Source organism: Coregonus lavaretus, assembly GCF_964263955.1.
Source record: "Coregonus lavaretus genome assembly, chromosome: 14".
NCBI lineage: Eukaryota > Metazoa > Chordata > Actinopteri > Salmoniformes > Salmonidae > Coregonus > Coregonus lavaretus.
The window spans coordinates 25,551,625-25,570,251 of NC_140001.1; the positions used below are offsets into that span (position 1 = coordinate 25,551,625).

At 40.6% G+C, this 18,627-nt stretch overlaps 1 protein-coding gene across 1 annotated transcript in view; it reads right to left on the reverse strand.

Annotated features, from left to right (window-relative positions):
• LOC311141002 (bone morphogenetic protein 1-like) overlaps window positions 1–17,748 on the reverse strand; it is a 56,268-nt gene extending 38,520 nt beyond the window's left edge. Inside the window, exon 1 of the mRNA XM_084176272.1 lies at window positions 17,521–17,748. Coding sequence (XP_084032398.1) covers window positions 17,521–17,665 — 145 coding nt within the window. The 5' untranslated portion in view covers window positions 17,666–17,748. The remainder of the gene's footprint in view (window positions 1–17,520) is intronic.
• Between the last annotated feature and the right edge of the window lie 879 nt (window positions 17,749–18,627).

Genomic DNA, 18,627 nt, shown 5'->3' on the forward strand with positions numbered 1-18,627 from the left:
CAAATAACTATTTTATCTGCTCCCCCAGAGTCAGATAAACAGGAAGAGCTAGCATGGTAACTGTTCCTGTAGACTTCCAATCATTGTGCTAGTTAGCATTGGCTTGTGAAACTACCTCTAACTTCCGCAGAGACATAAAAATGGATGCAGAGACATAAAAATGGTATCCAAGATGGTATTCTGTTGCAGCTAGCAATGTACATAAAATTTAGTTTTTTCTTACATAATATAATATCTAATATTTTTTATATATTTTTTAGTTTGACAACCCCTGCAGTAGAGTATAGTTCAGTACATTATAGTGTAGGGCTGTGACGATACCGGTATTGCAATATTTTTTCCATGGCAAAAATGAAAACACGACGCAGACCAAACTCTTTGGTCCTTTAAAAACATGCTGTATGTAAAATATTGTGTGCTAAAACTTGGAAAATAAATAATAATAATAATAATAATAATAATATGCCATTTAGCAGACGCTTTTATCGAAAGCGACTTACAGTCATGCGTGCATAAAATTTTTTTGTGTATGGGTGGTCCCGGGAATCGAACCCACTACCTTGGCGTTACAAGCGCCGTGCTCAACCAGCTGAGCTACAGAGGACCACAATAAATGTGACTCTGGATCACAACATCATGATGTTAGTTTCCAACTTTAGGGCTGTTTTCCTAAAGAAAGTAAAATCCGCTTCCTGTTTTGTTTCCTTGCCATGATACTAACGAGTATCGAACCTATTAGTATACTCAACTATAGTGTGCTCTACTGTGTACTGTACTCTATTCTTTTCTACTGTACAGTACAGTACTGTGCTGTACTACAATACTTTTCTTTACTGTACTTTTATTTTATTTACTGTACTCTACTGGACTGTACTGTGCTATCCAAACTTGTGAAACATAGACGTCTATGATTGGTTCAGATTTGGTCTGGACCGGACTATATCTGACCCAATCATGGACGTACAGTGGGGAAAAAATGTATTTAGTCAGCCACCAATTGTGCAAGTTCTCCCACTTAAAAAGATGAGAGAGGCCTGTAATTTTCATCATAGGTACACGTCAACTATGACAGACAAATTGAGAGATAAAAATCCAGAAAATCACATTGTAGGATTTTTTATGAATTTATTTGCAAATTATGGTGGAAAATAAGTATTTGGTCACCTACAAACAAGCAAGATTTCTGGCTCTCACAGACCTGTAACTTCTTCTTTAAGAGGCTCCTCTGTCCTCCACTCGTTACCCGTATTAATGGCACCTGGAATCGAACCCACAACCCTGGCATAGCAAACGCCATGCTCTACCAACTGAGCTACATCCCTGCCGGCCGTTCCCTCCCCTACCCTCGACGACGCTGGGCCAATTGTGCGCCGCCCCATGGGTCTCCCGGTCGCGGCCGGCTACGACAGAGCCTGGATTCGAACCAGGATCTCTAGTGGCACAGCTAGCACTGCGATGCAGTGCCTTAGACCACTGCGCCACTCGGGAGACAGTACATATCCAGGCCCGTCTGAAGTTTGCTAGAGTGCATTTGGATGATCCAGAAGAGGATTGGGAGAATGTCATATGGTCAGATGAAACCAAAATAGAACTTTTTGGTAAAAACTCAACTCGTCGTGTTTGGAGGACAAAGAATGCTGAGTTGCATCCAAAGAACACCATACCTACTGTGACGCATGGGGGTGGAAACATCATGCTTTGGGGCTGTTTTTCTGCAAAGGGACCAGGACGACTGATCCGTGTAAAGGAAAGAATGAATGGGGCCATGTATCGTGAGATTTTGAGTGAAAACCTCCTTCCATCAGCAAGGGCATTGAAGATGAAACGTGGCTGGGTCTTTCAGCATGACAATGACTCCAAACACACCGCCCGGGCAACGAAGGAGTGGCTTCGTAAGAAGCATTAAGGTCCTGGAGTGGCCTAGCCAGTCTCCAGATCTCAACCCCATAGAAAATCTTTGGAGGGAGTTGAAAGTCTGTGTTGCCCAGCGACAGCCCCAAAACATCACTGCTCTAGAGGAGATCTGCATGGAGGAATGGGCCAAAATACCAGCAACAGTGTGTGAAAACCTTGTGAAGACTTACAGAAAACGTTTGACCTGTGTCATTGCCAACAAAGGGTATATAACAAAGTATTGAGAAACTGTTGTTATTGACCAAATACACATTTTCCACCATAATTTGCAAATAAATTCATTAAAAATCCTACAATGTGATTTTCAGGAATTTATTTTCTCATTTTGTCTGTCATAGTTGACGTGTACCTATGATGAAAATTACAGGCCTCTCTCATCTTTTTAAGTGGGAGAACTTGCACAATTGGTGGCTGACTAAATACTTTTTTTCCCCACTGTATATGTTTTGGCCAAATGAAGGCCGGTCCAGACGGCCAGGGCGGACTGACCAAATTTAAACTACTTTTCAATTTCCATGGACTTCAGGTGTCGGACCGTGCTCAGTGGGTGAGGATGCTGGTTACAGTAAATGCCTAATGGAAAGAGAGGGGCTCATGGTTAGCTGTCAGTAAGAGCCAGGAGAGATGACATGAATTGGAGAGAGAGAGGAGAGAAGAGAGAAGACAGGGGTTGTCCAGATTTTTCACACTCTTGCTTTGACCACCAGATGACAGAAAGAGAGAGAAAACAGTTATCAGCTGAACATAACAGTATGCCAGTGGAAGGGAGGACAGTAGCAGGTGACCAAACTCTGGTTTGTGACTACTATGATTTCCCATTGTAGCCAATTCAATTGCAGAAATGCTGTTACCGATTTGGTAACAGAATTTCGAGTTTTAATCACTTAATAATTCAGAAACAAAATTGATATCAGTAAAAACACTATAACTAATTGATAGTTCTAACTATACTTGCTACTTCTGTGAACTTTCATTGTCCTCCCTCCTCATGAGGGAGATACATTAGAAAATATCTTAAAGATATGTGGGTATTTGGTAACGGAATTTCAAGGCACAAGAAAATGTTTCTTAAACTTACAGAAGGCGGACAACATTTTCCTTAACTAAATATAAGTGTTGATTTTAGTCGGCAGGGGTCTTTACTTTATTGTGTTTTGACATATTTCTAATACCTTTAAATACTTTTTCTGGTAGATGTTTTCTAAGACCCCATTTCCATCTGTTTGACAAGAAATCAAAGCCTTTGCTTATTCCAATTTTTTGGGATGGAAAATGGTAGAACAATTTATATATGCCTTAGTAAAAAATAAATAAAATAGACTCTTGGCTTTCATTTGACACCCAATTTGACATGCTCCTATGAACTTCACATGTTGGTGCTCATGGGTCCTTTTACATGGAAATTACCCTTCCTGGCACTCTTTACTGATTATTCTCCCTGTGTGACCACCAGGACACCACATCTGGTACAGTAAAACTAAAATAACAGGCAACCTCTAAAAACCAACATCACTATCACACAAAGGAAAGTAGGATCACTAGGAGACCTGGATTTCTGTAGTACTCAGTTTACCTGAAGAAAATTGATATTTTCCTATCGAAGACCCTGAGATGAGGGGTGGAAAAGAACAGCTGACGTGGGCTTTAAATGCATTACAATGAAATGGCAATGCCTTTCACAGTGAGGGTGTTTTGAAAACAAACATGCATTTGAATTCCAATGGCAGCCAATAGTGTATTGCGTTAAGATGACTACCATCTGATGACAGGGCAAGTATCACTTTTCAGGTTTCATTCTGTGCCTGCCAACCCCATCTGACTTCACACATGCTGGCTACAGTGTGGCAGCAGGGTGATACACTATACTCATGGCACATTTTCACACAGGATTTACCCCAGTGTTTTACACAAAAGGCTCAGTCTTTTCTGTTTCCATCTACGCGGGCCGGCACCCATGTCTCACTGGGCCATGGCTCCGGCGGACCTGCTCTCACTTGGGGCCAAAGCAAGGCCACTGGTACTTTTCAGATTTAATTTACATAACAATGGCTAACTGTGAACTTTAACACCTTCTCACAAAGCAACTGTTTTGATTATGCAGAGGTTGTTGATTCTGATCTTCACAAGTGCTCACTGTCAGCCCTAGCTATGGAAACACAATTTTTCTAATATAACATATACACTAGTGTAACACTGGTGTTCGAGTTGAAAAGCAGCATCATTGTGCCTTCTGTGCCTGTATCTTTAACATTCCTGAGAGAAAAAAACAAATAAACATCCAGGCACCACGAAGTGAGGCAAACAGTGTTACAGTCTATGAAAAGCTTATAGCAACAGTAAGAGGTGATTGGTGGTAAATATTGTGCCCCTCTCCTTCTGTAAAAACAACTCCAGCTGTTATTCTTGAGCAAATGCTTACCTTGATATTTCCTCACACTGCAATTTGAGCCCAAGGCAGGAGAAAAAAACTCAACTTCTCTGCTCATTTGAAAGATAACTAAGGTGTTATTAGGAGAGATTCCAGAGCAGCCTCAGGCTAAAGACCCAGATTCTAAAATGGGATTACACTCCAATAAGACTAGAAGTCTCATCAGGCACCACAGCAGAGATCAGTCCAGAGTCTTATTATTGACACCATGAAGACAGCTTCAGCTGGAGAGCCACACGTCCAGAGCCTGTCTCTTCTTACGCATTTCAAACTCCATCAGGCCCATTAGCAGGATCTGATTTCCCATATTTATCCATGTCTAAAATGTAATCTTAAATCTTGTTCTCCAATAACTCCCAAACCGTATATCCATAACATTTTCAAATAATAATTATAGAGTTTTATGAGATCATCATGTAACCATTGCAACATATTATGTCTGTTTTTACTCATATGCCATATCTTTGCAATGCATTGCATGGCTAGTCAAGAGTGATAGCTACATAAAATCTGAGATTAGAGAAGATGCTTTAGAATTGTCATAGTCATTAGTCAAACTGAGATAGGCTTAAAGATGCATTGAGTCATAAAGAGACATCCAACCCCCTTAAAATATCCCATGAATAAATAAATGCTGTTCAAAATCAAATTAAAAGAGAGACTTTCAAAGAAACTACAGGTGGGGAAAACAACACTATTTCCAGATGAACAGTAATGGAGCTCAAATGAATAATTCAGGTAGGTCAAACTGAATGACAAATGGGACTGAACTGTGAAGAAGTTCCCTTTTTGCTAGTTTAGCTTCTCATTATTGTTGCTTAATTAGGCGTGCTTTGACTCATTTAAATGAGCACTCCCAGAGCAATTGTTATTTCTTAGCACTGACAGCAAACATATTGTTCCCACTAATGCACCCAGATTATGACCACACCATGGCACCCTAATCACCTGAAAACTACAGGAGCAAACCTGTTGATGTAAACTACATTATGTGTGGGCTGGTTTGTATACGTTTCATCTTCCATGCATGGCTGCCTACCCTGTAGATAACTAATTGCCTTGGGAGCTTTCTAGGGGCAGGTCCCAATATGAACTAAATGGAGATGGAGAGTTCTATTATTATTAATAAAAAAAATTTAGGGGGTAGATCAGCATTAATACAGTGGGGGGAAAAAGTATTTAGTCAGCCACCAATTGTGCAAGATCTCCCATTTAAAAAGATGAGAGAGGCCTGTAATTTTCATCATAGGTACACGTCAACTATGACAGACAAAATGAGAAAAGAAAATCCAGAAAATCCCATTGTAGGATTTTTTATGAATTTATTTGCATATTATGGTGGAAAATAAGTATTTGGTCAATAACAAAAGTTTCTCAATACTTTGTTATATACCCTTTGTTGGCAATGACACAGGTCAAACGTTTTCTGTAAGTCTTCATAAGGTTTTCACACACTGTTGCTGGTATTTTGGCCCATTCCTCCATGCAGATCTCCTCTAGAGCAGTGATGTTTTGGGGCTGTCGCTGGGCAACACAGACTTTCAACTCCCTCCAAAGATTTTCTATGGGGTTGAGATCTGGAGACTGGCTAGGCCACTCCAGGACCTTGAAATGCTTCTTACGAAGCCACTCCTTCGTTGTCCGGGCGGTGTTTTTGGGATCATTGTCATGCTGAAAGACCCAGCCACGTTTCATATATATATACACACACAATATATACACACACACAATTTTATGTTTACTACATGATTCCATATGTGTTATTTCATAGTTTTGATGTCTTCACTATTATTCTACAATGTAAAAAACAAAACCCTTGAATGAGTAGGTGTGTCCCAACTTTTGACTGGTAGTGTATGTATATACAGTTGAAGTCAGAAGTTTACATACACCTTAGCCAAATACATTTAAACTCAGTTTTTCACAATTCCTGACATTTAATTCTAGTAAAAATTCCCCGTCTTAGGTCAGTTAGGATCACCACTTTATTTTAAGAATGTGAAATGTCAGAATAATAGTAGAGAGAATGATTTATGTCAGCTTTTATTTCTTTCATCACATTCCCAGTGGGTCAGAAGTTTACATACACTCAATTAGTATTGGGTCAAACATTTCGGGTAGCCTTCCACAAGCTTCCCACAATAAATTGGTTGAATTTTGGCCCATTCCTCCTGACAGAGCTGGTGTAACTGAGTCAGGTTTGTAGGCCTCCTTGCTCGCACACGCTTTTCCAGTTCTGCCCACATATTTTCTATAGGCTTGAGGTCAGGGCTTTGTGATGGCCACTCCAATACCTTGACTTTGTTGTCCTTAAGCCATTTTGCCACAGCTTTGGAAGTATGCTTGGGGTCATTGTCCATTTGGAAGACCCATTTGCGACCAAGCTTTAACTTCCTGACTGATGTCTTGAGATGTTGCTTCAATATATCCACATAATTTTCCTTCCTCATGATGCCATCTATTTTGTGAAGTGCACCAGTCCCTCCTGCAGCAAAGCACGCCCACAGCATGATGCTGCCATCCCCGTGCTTCACGGTTGGGATGGTGTTCTTCGGCTTGCAAGCCTTCCCCTTTTTCCTCCAAACATAACGATGGTCATTATGGCCAAACAGTTCTATTTTTGTTTCATCAGACCAGAGGACATTTCTCCAAAAAGTACGATCTTTGTCCCCATGTGCAGTTGCAAACCGTAGTCTGGCTTTTTTATGGTGGTTTTGGAGCAGTGGCTTCTTCCTTGCTGAGCGGCCTTTCAGGTTATGTCGATATAGGACTCGTTTTACTGTGGATATAGATACTTTTGTACCTGTTTCCTCCAGCATCTTCACAAGGTCCTTTGCTGTTGTTCTGGGATTGATTTGCACTTTTCACACCAAAGTACGTTCATCTCTAGGAGACCGAACGCGTCTCCTTCCTGAGCGGTATGACAGCTGCGTGGTCCCATGGTGTTTATACTTGCGTACTATTGTTTGTACAGATGAACGTGGTACCTTCAGGCGTTTGGAAAATGCTCCCAAGGATGAACCAGACTTGTGGAGGTCTACAATTTTTTTTCTGAGGTCTTGGCTGATTTCTTTTGATTTTCCATGATGTCAAGCAAAGAGACACTGAGTTTGAAAGTAGGCCTTGAAATACATCCACAGGTACACCTCCAATTGACTCAAATGATGTCAATTAGCCTATCATTTTCTGGAATTTTCCAAGCTGTTTAAAGGCACAGTCAACTTAGTGTATGTAAACTTCTGACCCACTGGAATTGTGATACAGTGAATTATAAGTGAAATATTTCTCATGAAGCTGGTTGAGATAATGCCAAGAGTGTGCAAAGCTGTCATCAAGGGAAAGGGTGGCTATTTGAAGAATTTCAAATATAAAATACATTTTGATTTGTTTAACACTTTTTTGGTTACTACATGATTCCATATGTGTTATTTCATAGTTTTGATGTCTTCACTATTATTCTACAATGTAGAAAATAGTAAAAATAAAGAAAAACCCTTGAATGAGTAGGTGTGTCCAAAATTTTGACTGGTACTGTATATATATAACATTCTATTGGTGGCAAGAATTATGTATAATAATTTAAAATGGAAAAACTCAACGTTTTGAATCCAGCTTCGTTTTGTGTATCAGTTCATAAACCACGTGCCATGGAATCGGTACATCGAAAATCTCTTCCCAACTATTTTGCAATCTATATGGCACAGCTGTCAAGTTTTTGGTCCTTAAATAAAAAAGTATACCAGTTTCATTTATCACAATTCTCTTTAACCAATTTGGTCTTTAATGCAGAGCCGACAGACAAGTTCCTTACTTTCTCCCCCTTCCACTTGCCTCTTCCATTTTTGCGGTAATGCTGCAATTAGTTGGTTGAAATTTTGAGTAGAGCACACATTTCCATATATTTTTGTTCGCTGCATGTATGACATAACTCCACCAGTCCTATTTATGATATAATTTTAAATACTACACGTTTTTATTTATTTTTCTCCAAAAATAAGAGATGGTTCTAAATCAACAAACCATATAACAGACATTATAAAACAATTGGTTTCCAACAATGCTGACACTTTGTTTTGTTTTTTAAAACATTTTTGCTGACTAATATAAATCACCCATCAAATGCTCTCCAAATAACAAACATCTGGCTCTTGCTGTCTAAATCACACAAGTAAGTAACATTTCACTAGATCTGTTTGAGAATAACCATACCTGCTGGGATCACATTTTACGAGGAGTGATTTATATTCAGTGATTTAAAGATCCAGTAGCACGTGGTCTCTAAGAGAACAGGGCCTCAAGCAACAAGCTCCCTCTGGGTCACACTATCAACAGCTCAGGACACCTGAAATGAATTAGGGAATTATCCAACTAGACTCTTCAGATGATGAAGACGTCAGAGAAGACCGCTGCCTTTCAAACATCCCTTATCACCCATGTTCCAGTGTTTATTATCAAGTCAGAGACTAGCTCATAGCCAAAAGCATAAGTAACGGTGGGGATGGTTAAAGGCTTGGGTTGACTGCATGCATGCAATCCTCAGGGCCAGTAAACAGCTCCTAGATATGCTGCCAAGTCCCTCTGAATGGGCTACACTCGCCTTACGCTGGCGTGGCCAGTCTGCCCAGCCTGCCCTCCACCTTCCAGCAGCTCTGCCCTGGCATGGCGTGAATGACCTACAGTCTGTGGGAACTGCTAGGGCCAGTCAGAGGGGAGAGGAGGGGGGCGGGGGAGACAGGAAAACCACTTGCATAAGCGAGGGCAGGGGGTTGCTTGAGGCTGGTCTCCTCCTCACCCTCCCTATAGGCTACAGCACGTCTCTTGGTAAGGCTTACAGCAGAGGAGCTCAAATGCAGGGCAAAGCCTGTTGTAGCCCACAGACTTCAAATTAAATGACGTTAGAATACAAATTAGCAGGCTATATGATTTAAAATCCAACAGGCTCAACCCTTGAAAGAAGCTCTTTGGTAGATTAAGTAATCTATCCCATAATGCAAACTCAAATGTCAAATCAGTTTCTGCTCTCTTGTAGATCTATCATGATTTAAATACAGGAGACATTGAGCGTGACTTGCCTGCATACATTTTTCATATAGAAAACTTGTGTAATCTTGTAAGCACACTAACCATTGTGTTGACCTAAAGCTAACCTTGAAAGTAGCAGACAGCTATTAAATTGACTCAATGCAATGGTATCCTTGAGTAAAAATCGATACAGGCACTAGCGAAGGAACACTACACCAGTGTCGATTGCTGACAGTGGTTGTCACCTTTTGCGAGAGAGAGAATGAGTAAGTCAGTGAGCGAGTCATTGAGTGAAGAAGTTTGGATGAGGCTAGAAATGGGTGGGAGTTGTACTTAACTGTCTTTCCATAATCTGTCCTTAACATTGCCCAGGGGTAACTGTAAACATATGAACCCTCTGTTCAAATGATGATGGGACTGGTCTACCATCACTACTAAAATAAAATGTGTGAGTCCCTGCCATTTGTTTGTTTGTTTGTTTTATTTTGGTAATTTGCTCTGTATAGACAAATTAAAGATATCATTTTAGGTCAACAGAATAAGCAACGAGCAAAAAACAGACACCATGGACCTTTGATAACAAACATAGCACATTTTTGTTCATGCTGCATCCTCAATTCTAGCCCATTCAATCCTGATTTGAAGACATACTTGTTTAGATTTAGGAATCCCACTTGTACTGATTGATTTACTCTGCTTCCAGGGGGATCCTAACCATGAGCATATCATATCCCATATTTTACTATTTAAAAGTAAACCATAACAATTTGTCTGGACAATTGAGATGACGAATACTGATAACTTTGCTCCTCTAAACAGATCTATGTAGAGAGTAGAGTAGAGGAAGCAACCTCTTGAACCCCTGTAAAAACATCTCACATCATCACTCCTTACTACGTCCAAGAAAAGTGTTAACAAGCTACATGAAATTAGAGCAATGTGTGTGTGATGCATTCTGTATTGCAACACACCACTTTTATTATGTTCTGCCTCTGGTCATTTCCATGTAAAAGGACCCATGAGCACCAACATGTGAAGTTCATAGGAGCATGTCAAATTGGGTGTCAAATGAAAGCGAAGAGAATATATATATTTAAAAAAAATAAGGCATATATAAATTAACATAATGTTGAACTAATATCAACACATATTTAGTTTAGGATAATGATTTCTGCCTTCTGTAAGTTTAAGAAACATTGCCTTGTGCTTTGAAATTCATATCTTTAAGATATTTTCTAATTTCTTTTTCCCTGATAAGGAGGGAGGATTATGAAAGTTCACAGAAGTAACAAGTAAAGGTGGACCTATGAATTAGTTAGTGTTTTTACTGATATACATTTTGTTTATGAATTATTAAGTGATTAAAACTAAAAAGTCTGGAACCCTCTCACTCTCACGCTCTCTCTCTCTCCTTCCAATTAATGCGACCTCTCCCGGCTCTTACTGACAACAACCCATGAGCCCCCTCTCTTTCCTATGTAATTCTATAACCAGCATCCTCCACCAAATCAGAACCAATCATAGATGTCTATGTTTCACAAGTTTGGACAGCACCGCACAGTACAGTACAGCACAATACATTACAGTACAGTAAAGAAAAGTAAAGTAGAGCTTAGTACAGTACAGTTGAGCACACTAGAGTTGAGTACACTATAATGTACTGTACTGAGCCCTATTCAGGATACATCACCAGGAAGAGAATGACATTCATATCCATAATTATGCATTTTTTGGAGTATAGATCAGGGACCCATGATGAATATTCGTTACCACATTTCTGTTACCGGGTGTAAATCCACTTCACTTACTGTAGTTCAATAACCAAAATAGATTTTTTCAAATGCAAGGCGTCATGTCATAGCTGACACCCCATACTTTCTGCAGACATCTTTGAATCTTAATTCGGAGTAGATATTTAAGAGTTTTTGGAAAACATGGTCACATAAAAAACAGAGGGAATTCTGTTACCCAAATTTGCATCTGCATAGTTCTTCCAGTAAATGTGTTTTTGTAAAATGTTAATTGTAAATTGTTAAAAGTAGTTATTGAGCATAGAGTTACATGGTTTGTTAAACTTTGAAATCATTGTTTTTTGTTTGGCATACATTTTAAGTGTATCTCACCGCAATTCCGTTATCGTGGAATTGCCCAAATAGAATGGCTGGTATAGGTATGGTCTTCTATCATGCTCAAACCTGCTTCTTCTCAGTAGAAAAACAGGACAAAGAATCCAGGCCACTGGACTGAGGAGAAATGAAGACAGAGGAGGAGGAGTAAGAGGAGGAGGAGGACTGAACTAACAGGGACATGAAAGACATTACACATCCCCTTCCCCTGCATGATGCTGTCAAGCGAGAATGAGACAGACACAAGCGCCAAACCATTTAAGTACCAGGGAGAACTTCCAGGAGTTAGGGGTCATTTCTGAGGAGCCATGTCTCTTGTCTGTATCCTAAATACCTTCAGCAGATTTGGAAAATCATCTCTACAAATTCCCCAAAGACACTTGGGGAGACAGTGAATTTACAGCACATTGTTTATTACGATGACAATTGAGATATGCTCTTCCACACAAAATATAGGCCTATTCTGTTATGAATGTTGTCATATTTGTAGAAATAAACTAGCCAGAGGATGGTTTAATCAGATCTTGATTTAATCAGATTTAATTGATTTGGTTTAATTAGGCTACACATCTTGCCTGGGTCATAAATGAAGGACCCCTACAACCATAGCCGCGGGAAGTAGTTTGGGGGTAGGGGTGGTGCGTATATTTTTTCTCCTGAAGGGGGGAGGGGGGTGCAGTTCAGCTAAACCTAGGGTACGGCAAAGCGGGTTGTGTAGAAATAAACCCTCCAGTTGAAGCTAATTTCCTGTACTTCTACACAACAAAATGTTATTTGGAGAACAGCAAAAACAAACAAAAATGTCCCCCACACATTATCACTGCTATATTAGTTTGATATTAGGTTTAAAAGTCTGTGGAATGGCGTGTACAATGTACTACTCAACCTCATCATACATAGGCTACATAGACTAATTTAGCCTACTTGGAACAGTGCATACAGTGCAACATGAAATAGATGCATAATACACGCTCTCAAGGCCGACTTCAAATACCGACATCAATGTGAAAGTAAACAGAACATAAAACAGCTGGCTGCGAATGCAAACTATTCCAGATTAATCCTACACATGCATTGAAACAAAAGGCATACATCAAATGAATTATTTAGGCCTACAATCGACAAGGACACATAAAGACAAACAAACTCGACCAAGGAATGAAGAAAAATCTACACATTAAGGCCGCGTCCGTGATTCAGCACCGCTGAATGGACAGTGCCTCGATACAGGTAGGCATAGTGGAGCTCGGTGGGGTGTGGCTGAATGGACAGCATCTCTGTCTAGTAGCCAGCTAGAATTAGGCTATTCAGTTTGTGGGCTGTTAGACATTTTCTGGACAGAGTTGAGTAGCCTACAATGCTTATATGAAAATCATAACTGGCACGCAGATCTTTAGAAATTGTAAATTGTCACTCATATGAAAAAGGTTGCAGACCCCCTGCTATAGGTTATATGAAGTCACCCTTGTGGAATGTGCATACAGTGTACTATGACAGTGTCATTGCATTGTATAACTCTCCCGAGTGGCGCCACTAGCTGTGCCACTAGGGATCCTGGTTCGAATCCAGGTTCTGTCGTAGCCGGCCGTGACCGGGAGACCCATGGGGCGGCGCACAATTGGCCCAGCGTCGTCTAGGGTATGGGAGGGAATGGCCGGCAGGGATGTAGCTCAGTTGGTAGAGCATGGCGTTTGCAACGCCAGGGTTGTGGGTTCGATTCCCACGGGGAGCCAATATGAAAAAATTAAAATAATAATGTATGCACTCACTAACTGTAAGTCGCTCTGGATAAGAGCATCTGCTAAATGACTAAAATGTAAATGTAAAAAATATTGTGCGCTTCCCACCAAAATGGTTCCTCTGCATTCAGAGATGTTCCTTCTGTGTGCGCCCAGCTCATTTTTGTATTTGCCTGTCTGCATTAATCGCCAGGGAAGAGAAACATCTGGGTGCTCATTATATACACAAAAACAGCCCTACATCCACACTGTAGCTAAATAACTATATTTAATGACGTTTTGCCAGCAAGATTGATCTGTTAGAATATCTCATTTTAATTCAGGAAGATGGACAAGCAAGAGTGAGAGGTAGAAATGCATTATACCAGAGGCAGGCAGAGGATAATGATGTAGGCCTACAGCAAGAAGTAAAAAAAAGTTAGCCCAACTAGGTCATCATAAATTATTTGCATTATCTCAATTATCATTCTGTCACTGCATGACAATGCACATTTGTTATAGCCTACAATTGTTATTGTCTTTGAAGCCAAAAACAAGACATGTATTTTTGGGAAATGCTCTAAATAGCAATTTGTTCAGTTGTTTATTTTCATACCAATAGGCCTACATGAAACTAAAATTGCACTAGCCTGCTGGGCGAATAAATAAAAATAACGACTAGGCTTACAGCTATCACAACCTATATTTTAATAGCAATAAAACAGCTTTTGGTTTCGAATGGTCACCAAAAAGGAGGGCTCCCCACCTCCCAATTCCCAATTAAATTAACCCCTGGCTTTCAGACTACAACAAGGCCAAGTTCAAATGCCGACATCAAATTCAAAGCAGTCAGCGCACTGCCTAAACAGTTTACCGGCAAAGCAAATGGCACTGTCTCTGCCCTCTGCTTTCTAAAAGTGACAGAAAAAGGCGGTAAAAGCCAGCCTTTACGGGAAACAGCCATTGCATTTTAATCAGGATTGGAATGATTTTAGTCTATGTTTCTTGTTATTGCCTCCCCATATGATGCCTCTGCTGGAGGGGGAGACGGCTATATCAAACCGCTAATACAGGACTGGTAAAGGCCCAGTGCATAAAATATTTTATTTTGTATTCCGATTTTTCTGGGGGGTGCTGCAGCACCCTCAACACCCCTACTTCCCACAGCTATGCCTACAACCTAGGCTATGGGAGAAGAAGATCCATATGATAATGAGAGAAATACCATGGAAACAGACAAGATATATATATATATATATATACACACAGTACCAGTCAAAAGTTTGGACACACCTACTCATTCAAGGGTTTTTCTTTATTTTTACTATTTTCTACATTGTAGAATAATAGTGAAGACATCAAAACTATGAAATAACACATATGGAATCATGTAGTAACCAAAAAAGTGGTTATTTGAGATTCTTCAAATAGCCAGCCTTTGCCTTGATGACAGCTTTGCACACTCTTGGCATTCTCTCAGCCAGCTTGGCATTCTCTCAACCAATTCAAGTTCAAGTAACAGACACATCTCAACATCAACTGTTCAGAGGGGACTGTGTGAATCAGGCCTTCATGGTCGTATTGCTGCAAAGAAACCACTACTAAAGGACACCAATAATAAGAAGAGACCTGCTTGGGCCAAGAAACACGAGCAATGGACATTAGACTGGTGGAAATGTGTCCTTTGGTCTGGAGTCCAAATTGGAGATATTTGGATCCAACTGCTGTGTCTTTGTGAGACGCGGTGTGGGTGAACGGATGATCTTTGCATGTGTATTTCCCACCGTGAAGCATGGAGGAGGAGGTGTTATGGTGTGGGGGTGCATTGCTGGTGACACTGTCAGTGATTTATTTAAAATTCAAGGCATACTTAACCAGCATGGCTACCACAGCATTCTACAGCGATACGCCATCCCATCTGGTTTGGGCTTAGTGAGACTATCATTTGTTTTTCAACAGGACAATGACCCAACACACCTCCAGGCTGTGTAAGGGCGTCCACAATCCCCCGAACCAGAACCCAATTGAGATGGTTTGGGATGAGTTGGACCGCAGAGTGAAGGAAAAGCAGCCAACAAGTGCTCAGCATATGTGGGAACTCCTTCAAGACTGTTGGAAAAGCATTCCAGGTGAAGCTGGTTGAGAGAATGCCAAGAGTGTACAACGCTGTCATCAAGGCAAGGGGTGGCCACTTTGAAGAATCTCAAATATATATATATTTTTTTGTTTGTTTAACACTTTTTTGTTTACTACAAGATTCCATATGTGTTATTTTATAGTTGTGATGTCTTCACTATTATTCTACAATGTAAAAAATTGTACAAATAAAGAAAAACCCTTGAATGAGTAGGTTTGTCCAAACTTTTGACTGGTAGTGTATATATAGTGTATGTGGACACCCCTTAGCATTAGTTTATTTGGCTATTTCAGCCACACCCGTTACTGAAAGGTGTATAAAATTGAGCACACAGCCATGCAATCTCCATAGACAAACATTGGCAGTAGAATGGCCTTACTGAAGAGCTCATTGACTTTCACGTGGCACCGTCATGGAATGCCACCTTTCCAACAAGTCAGTTCGTCACATTTCTGCCCTGCTAGAGCTGCCCGGGTCAACTGTAAGAGCTGTTATTGTGAAGTGGAAACATCTAGGAGCAACAACAGCTCAGCTGCGAAGTGGTAGGCCACACAAGCTCACAGAACGGGACCGCCGAGTGCTGAAGTGCGTAGCGCATAAAAATGATCTGTCCTCGGTTGCAACACTCACTACTGAGTTCCAAACGGCCTATGGAAGCAACGTCAGTAAAATAACTGTTCATCGGGAGCTTCGTGAAATGGGTTTCCATGGCCGAGCAGGTTCACACAAGCCTAAGATCAACATGCGCAATGCCAAGCGTCGGCTGGAGTGGTGTAAAGCTCGCCCCCATTGGACTCTGGAGCAGTTGAAACACGTTCTCTGGAGTGATGAATCACACATCACCATCTGGCAGCTGACAAATCTCTGTTTGCCAGGAGAACGCTACCTGCCCGAATGCATAGTGCCAACTGTAAAGTTTGGTGGAGGAGGAATAATGGTTTGGGCTATGCCCTTTAGTTCCAGCGAAGGGAAATCTTAACGCTACAGCATACAATGACATTATAGACAATTCTGTGCTTCCAACTTTGTGGCAACAGTTTGGGGAAGGCCCTTTCCTGTTTCAGCACGACAATGCCCCTGTGCACAGAGCCCAGACCTCCACCCCATCGAACACCTTTGGGATGAATTGGAACGCCGACTGCGAGCTATCCCTAATCACCAAACATCAGTGCCCGACCTCACTAATGCTCCTGTGGCTGAATGGAAGCAAGTTCCCGCAGCAATGTTCCAACATCTAGTGGAAAGCCTTCCCAGAAGAGTGGAGGCTGTTATAGCAGCAAAGGGGGTACCTACTCCATATTAATGCCCATGATTTTGGAATGAGATGATCGATGTGCAGGTGTCCACATACTTTTGGTCATGTAGTGTATAATTAGAAAAACACATAGGCTGCAGCCCACTCCCAATTAATGTCAACATAATTGGGATTTAGAAGGGTCATGGAGATCATACATGAGGATAAAATAGACCAGGTGTAGACTACACTACAGCACCCCCTCCAGCCGCTTGTTTTCAGTGGTCGCATGAACAGCCGGTGAAGTATTAAAAGCACGTCATTTTTGCGCAATGACAAAACCAAGTGGGGAACACTGGAGCCTCATAACATACTAAAATGCAGCGTTTTTCCTCACGATCGAGGCCGACTTAAGTGAACGTATGATCGGTAGAAAGGATTATAATAGTTTCAACCCACAGTTCAATGGGTGATTATTTGGTGCTCTCCAATGGATCTTTATTCTTCCAAGTTAGGCTATAACTCCTCAATCTCTGTAAATAGGCTATTCTAAAAATGACATACATTTTTTACAACTACACAGAAAGATCATACATCAAAAATACTTTCCTTTAAAGATATGACAAAACTTTTAAACTAATAACTTTTTTTTCCATGCTTTGAACATTATACCCAGATAAATTACATTGATGTCCTTATTTTATTTTAACGAGTGCAATCTTTCCACCACCAACTATGTCAACAGTATGTTTTGGTCAAAACTATGACAATAGTAATAAAGAAATATCATAAAAAATCCTTATGCCTTTTAAAACTCGATTCACCGCTGTCATCTCCAAATGCATTTCCCTCACTGACCACAGGCTTCCAAACACACAAAAGCATTTCGTGGCATGTTTGAGGTCCACATAAATGATGTAAATAGCATCCCAAAATCTTACCAGCTTTACAGGGATCCTTATAGTCGATCACATCTGAAGTGGCAGTGGGCTCCACATAGTAGCTTGTTTCTATTGCTTCTAAAACGATTGCAGATATCATGCAAAGGCAGGGTAGAAGAAAGAAACATCTCGTTGTGAGATCCATGATTCGTGAGTGGGGGGTAGGCTACAGCGAAAGACGAGAAATAAGCGATAAAGAGGAACGAGAGGGACAGAAGGAGAGAGAGAAAATGGGAGGTTTTGGGAAAATGAGATCTCTCCGGAGGGCGGGTTTAAAATCAGAGCTCAGCCTCTCCACAAAGTCTTGATTCTGGGGCAGTGATTCGCTCCCCTAGTCGTGCTCCGGGCTAGTGCATTTGCCTGCAAAGTTTGGTGATCGTGGCACATCATCACGTTGGGATCTATGGAGAGGAGTCATCACGTTGGGATCTATGGAGAGGAGTCACAGCGATAGGGGCCCGTACCTACTCGTCTGTAAAATACTTATTTATCTTAGCATAGTCTTTAATTAATGATAAGCCCCAAACGTAATTTTACAAAAATGATTGCATTGTGTAAAAACATTTCATTTCAACAGCACAAGATCGCAATGTGTATGGTCAATACTGGAAAATGAAGAGCAACCAGTCGTATGTTTTCTTGTACCATGTGTTTCTGTGCCTATGACAAATAAACTTGACTTGATTCATGTAATTTGAAAGTAAGTGATTTCGAAAATCGATCATTCCAATGTTACAAATCACCCAATTGATATTTTGTTTCATCATCCCAATTCATCATCCCAAATGATCACACCCCTCTGCTCCCATTGTCGATGTAAAGAAAGGCCAATGGAGTGGGATTGACACACACACACATACACTTTTATTCCTGGCTGGCATCACTAAACTACTCAGGTGATTTATAAGTCCCACAGTTCATCGTGTATTTTGTCTGGTTGTAAATAAACATTAAGCTGTTTGTCAGAGACAGGCTTCCCCTACCCCAAACATAAGGCAGAACTATTTCGTAGATGTGACAATGATACCACAGCATTATCATCACTTTATCAAATCTATAAATCAGATATTAAACTAACTATGCAATTATAGAGAAAAGGAAATATTA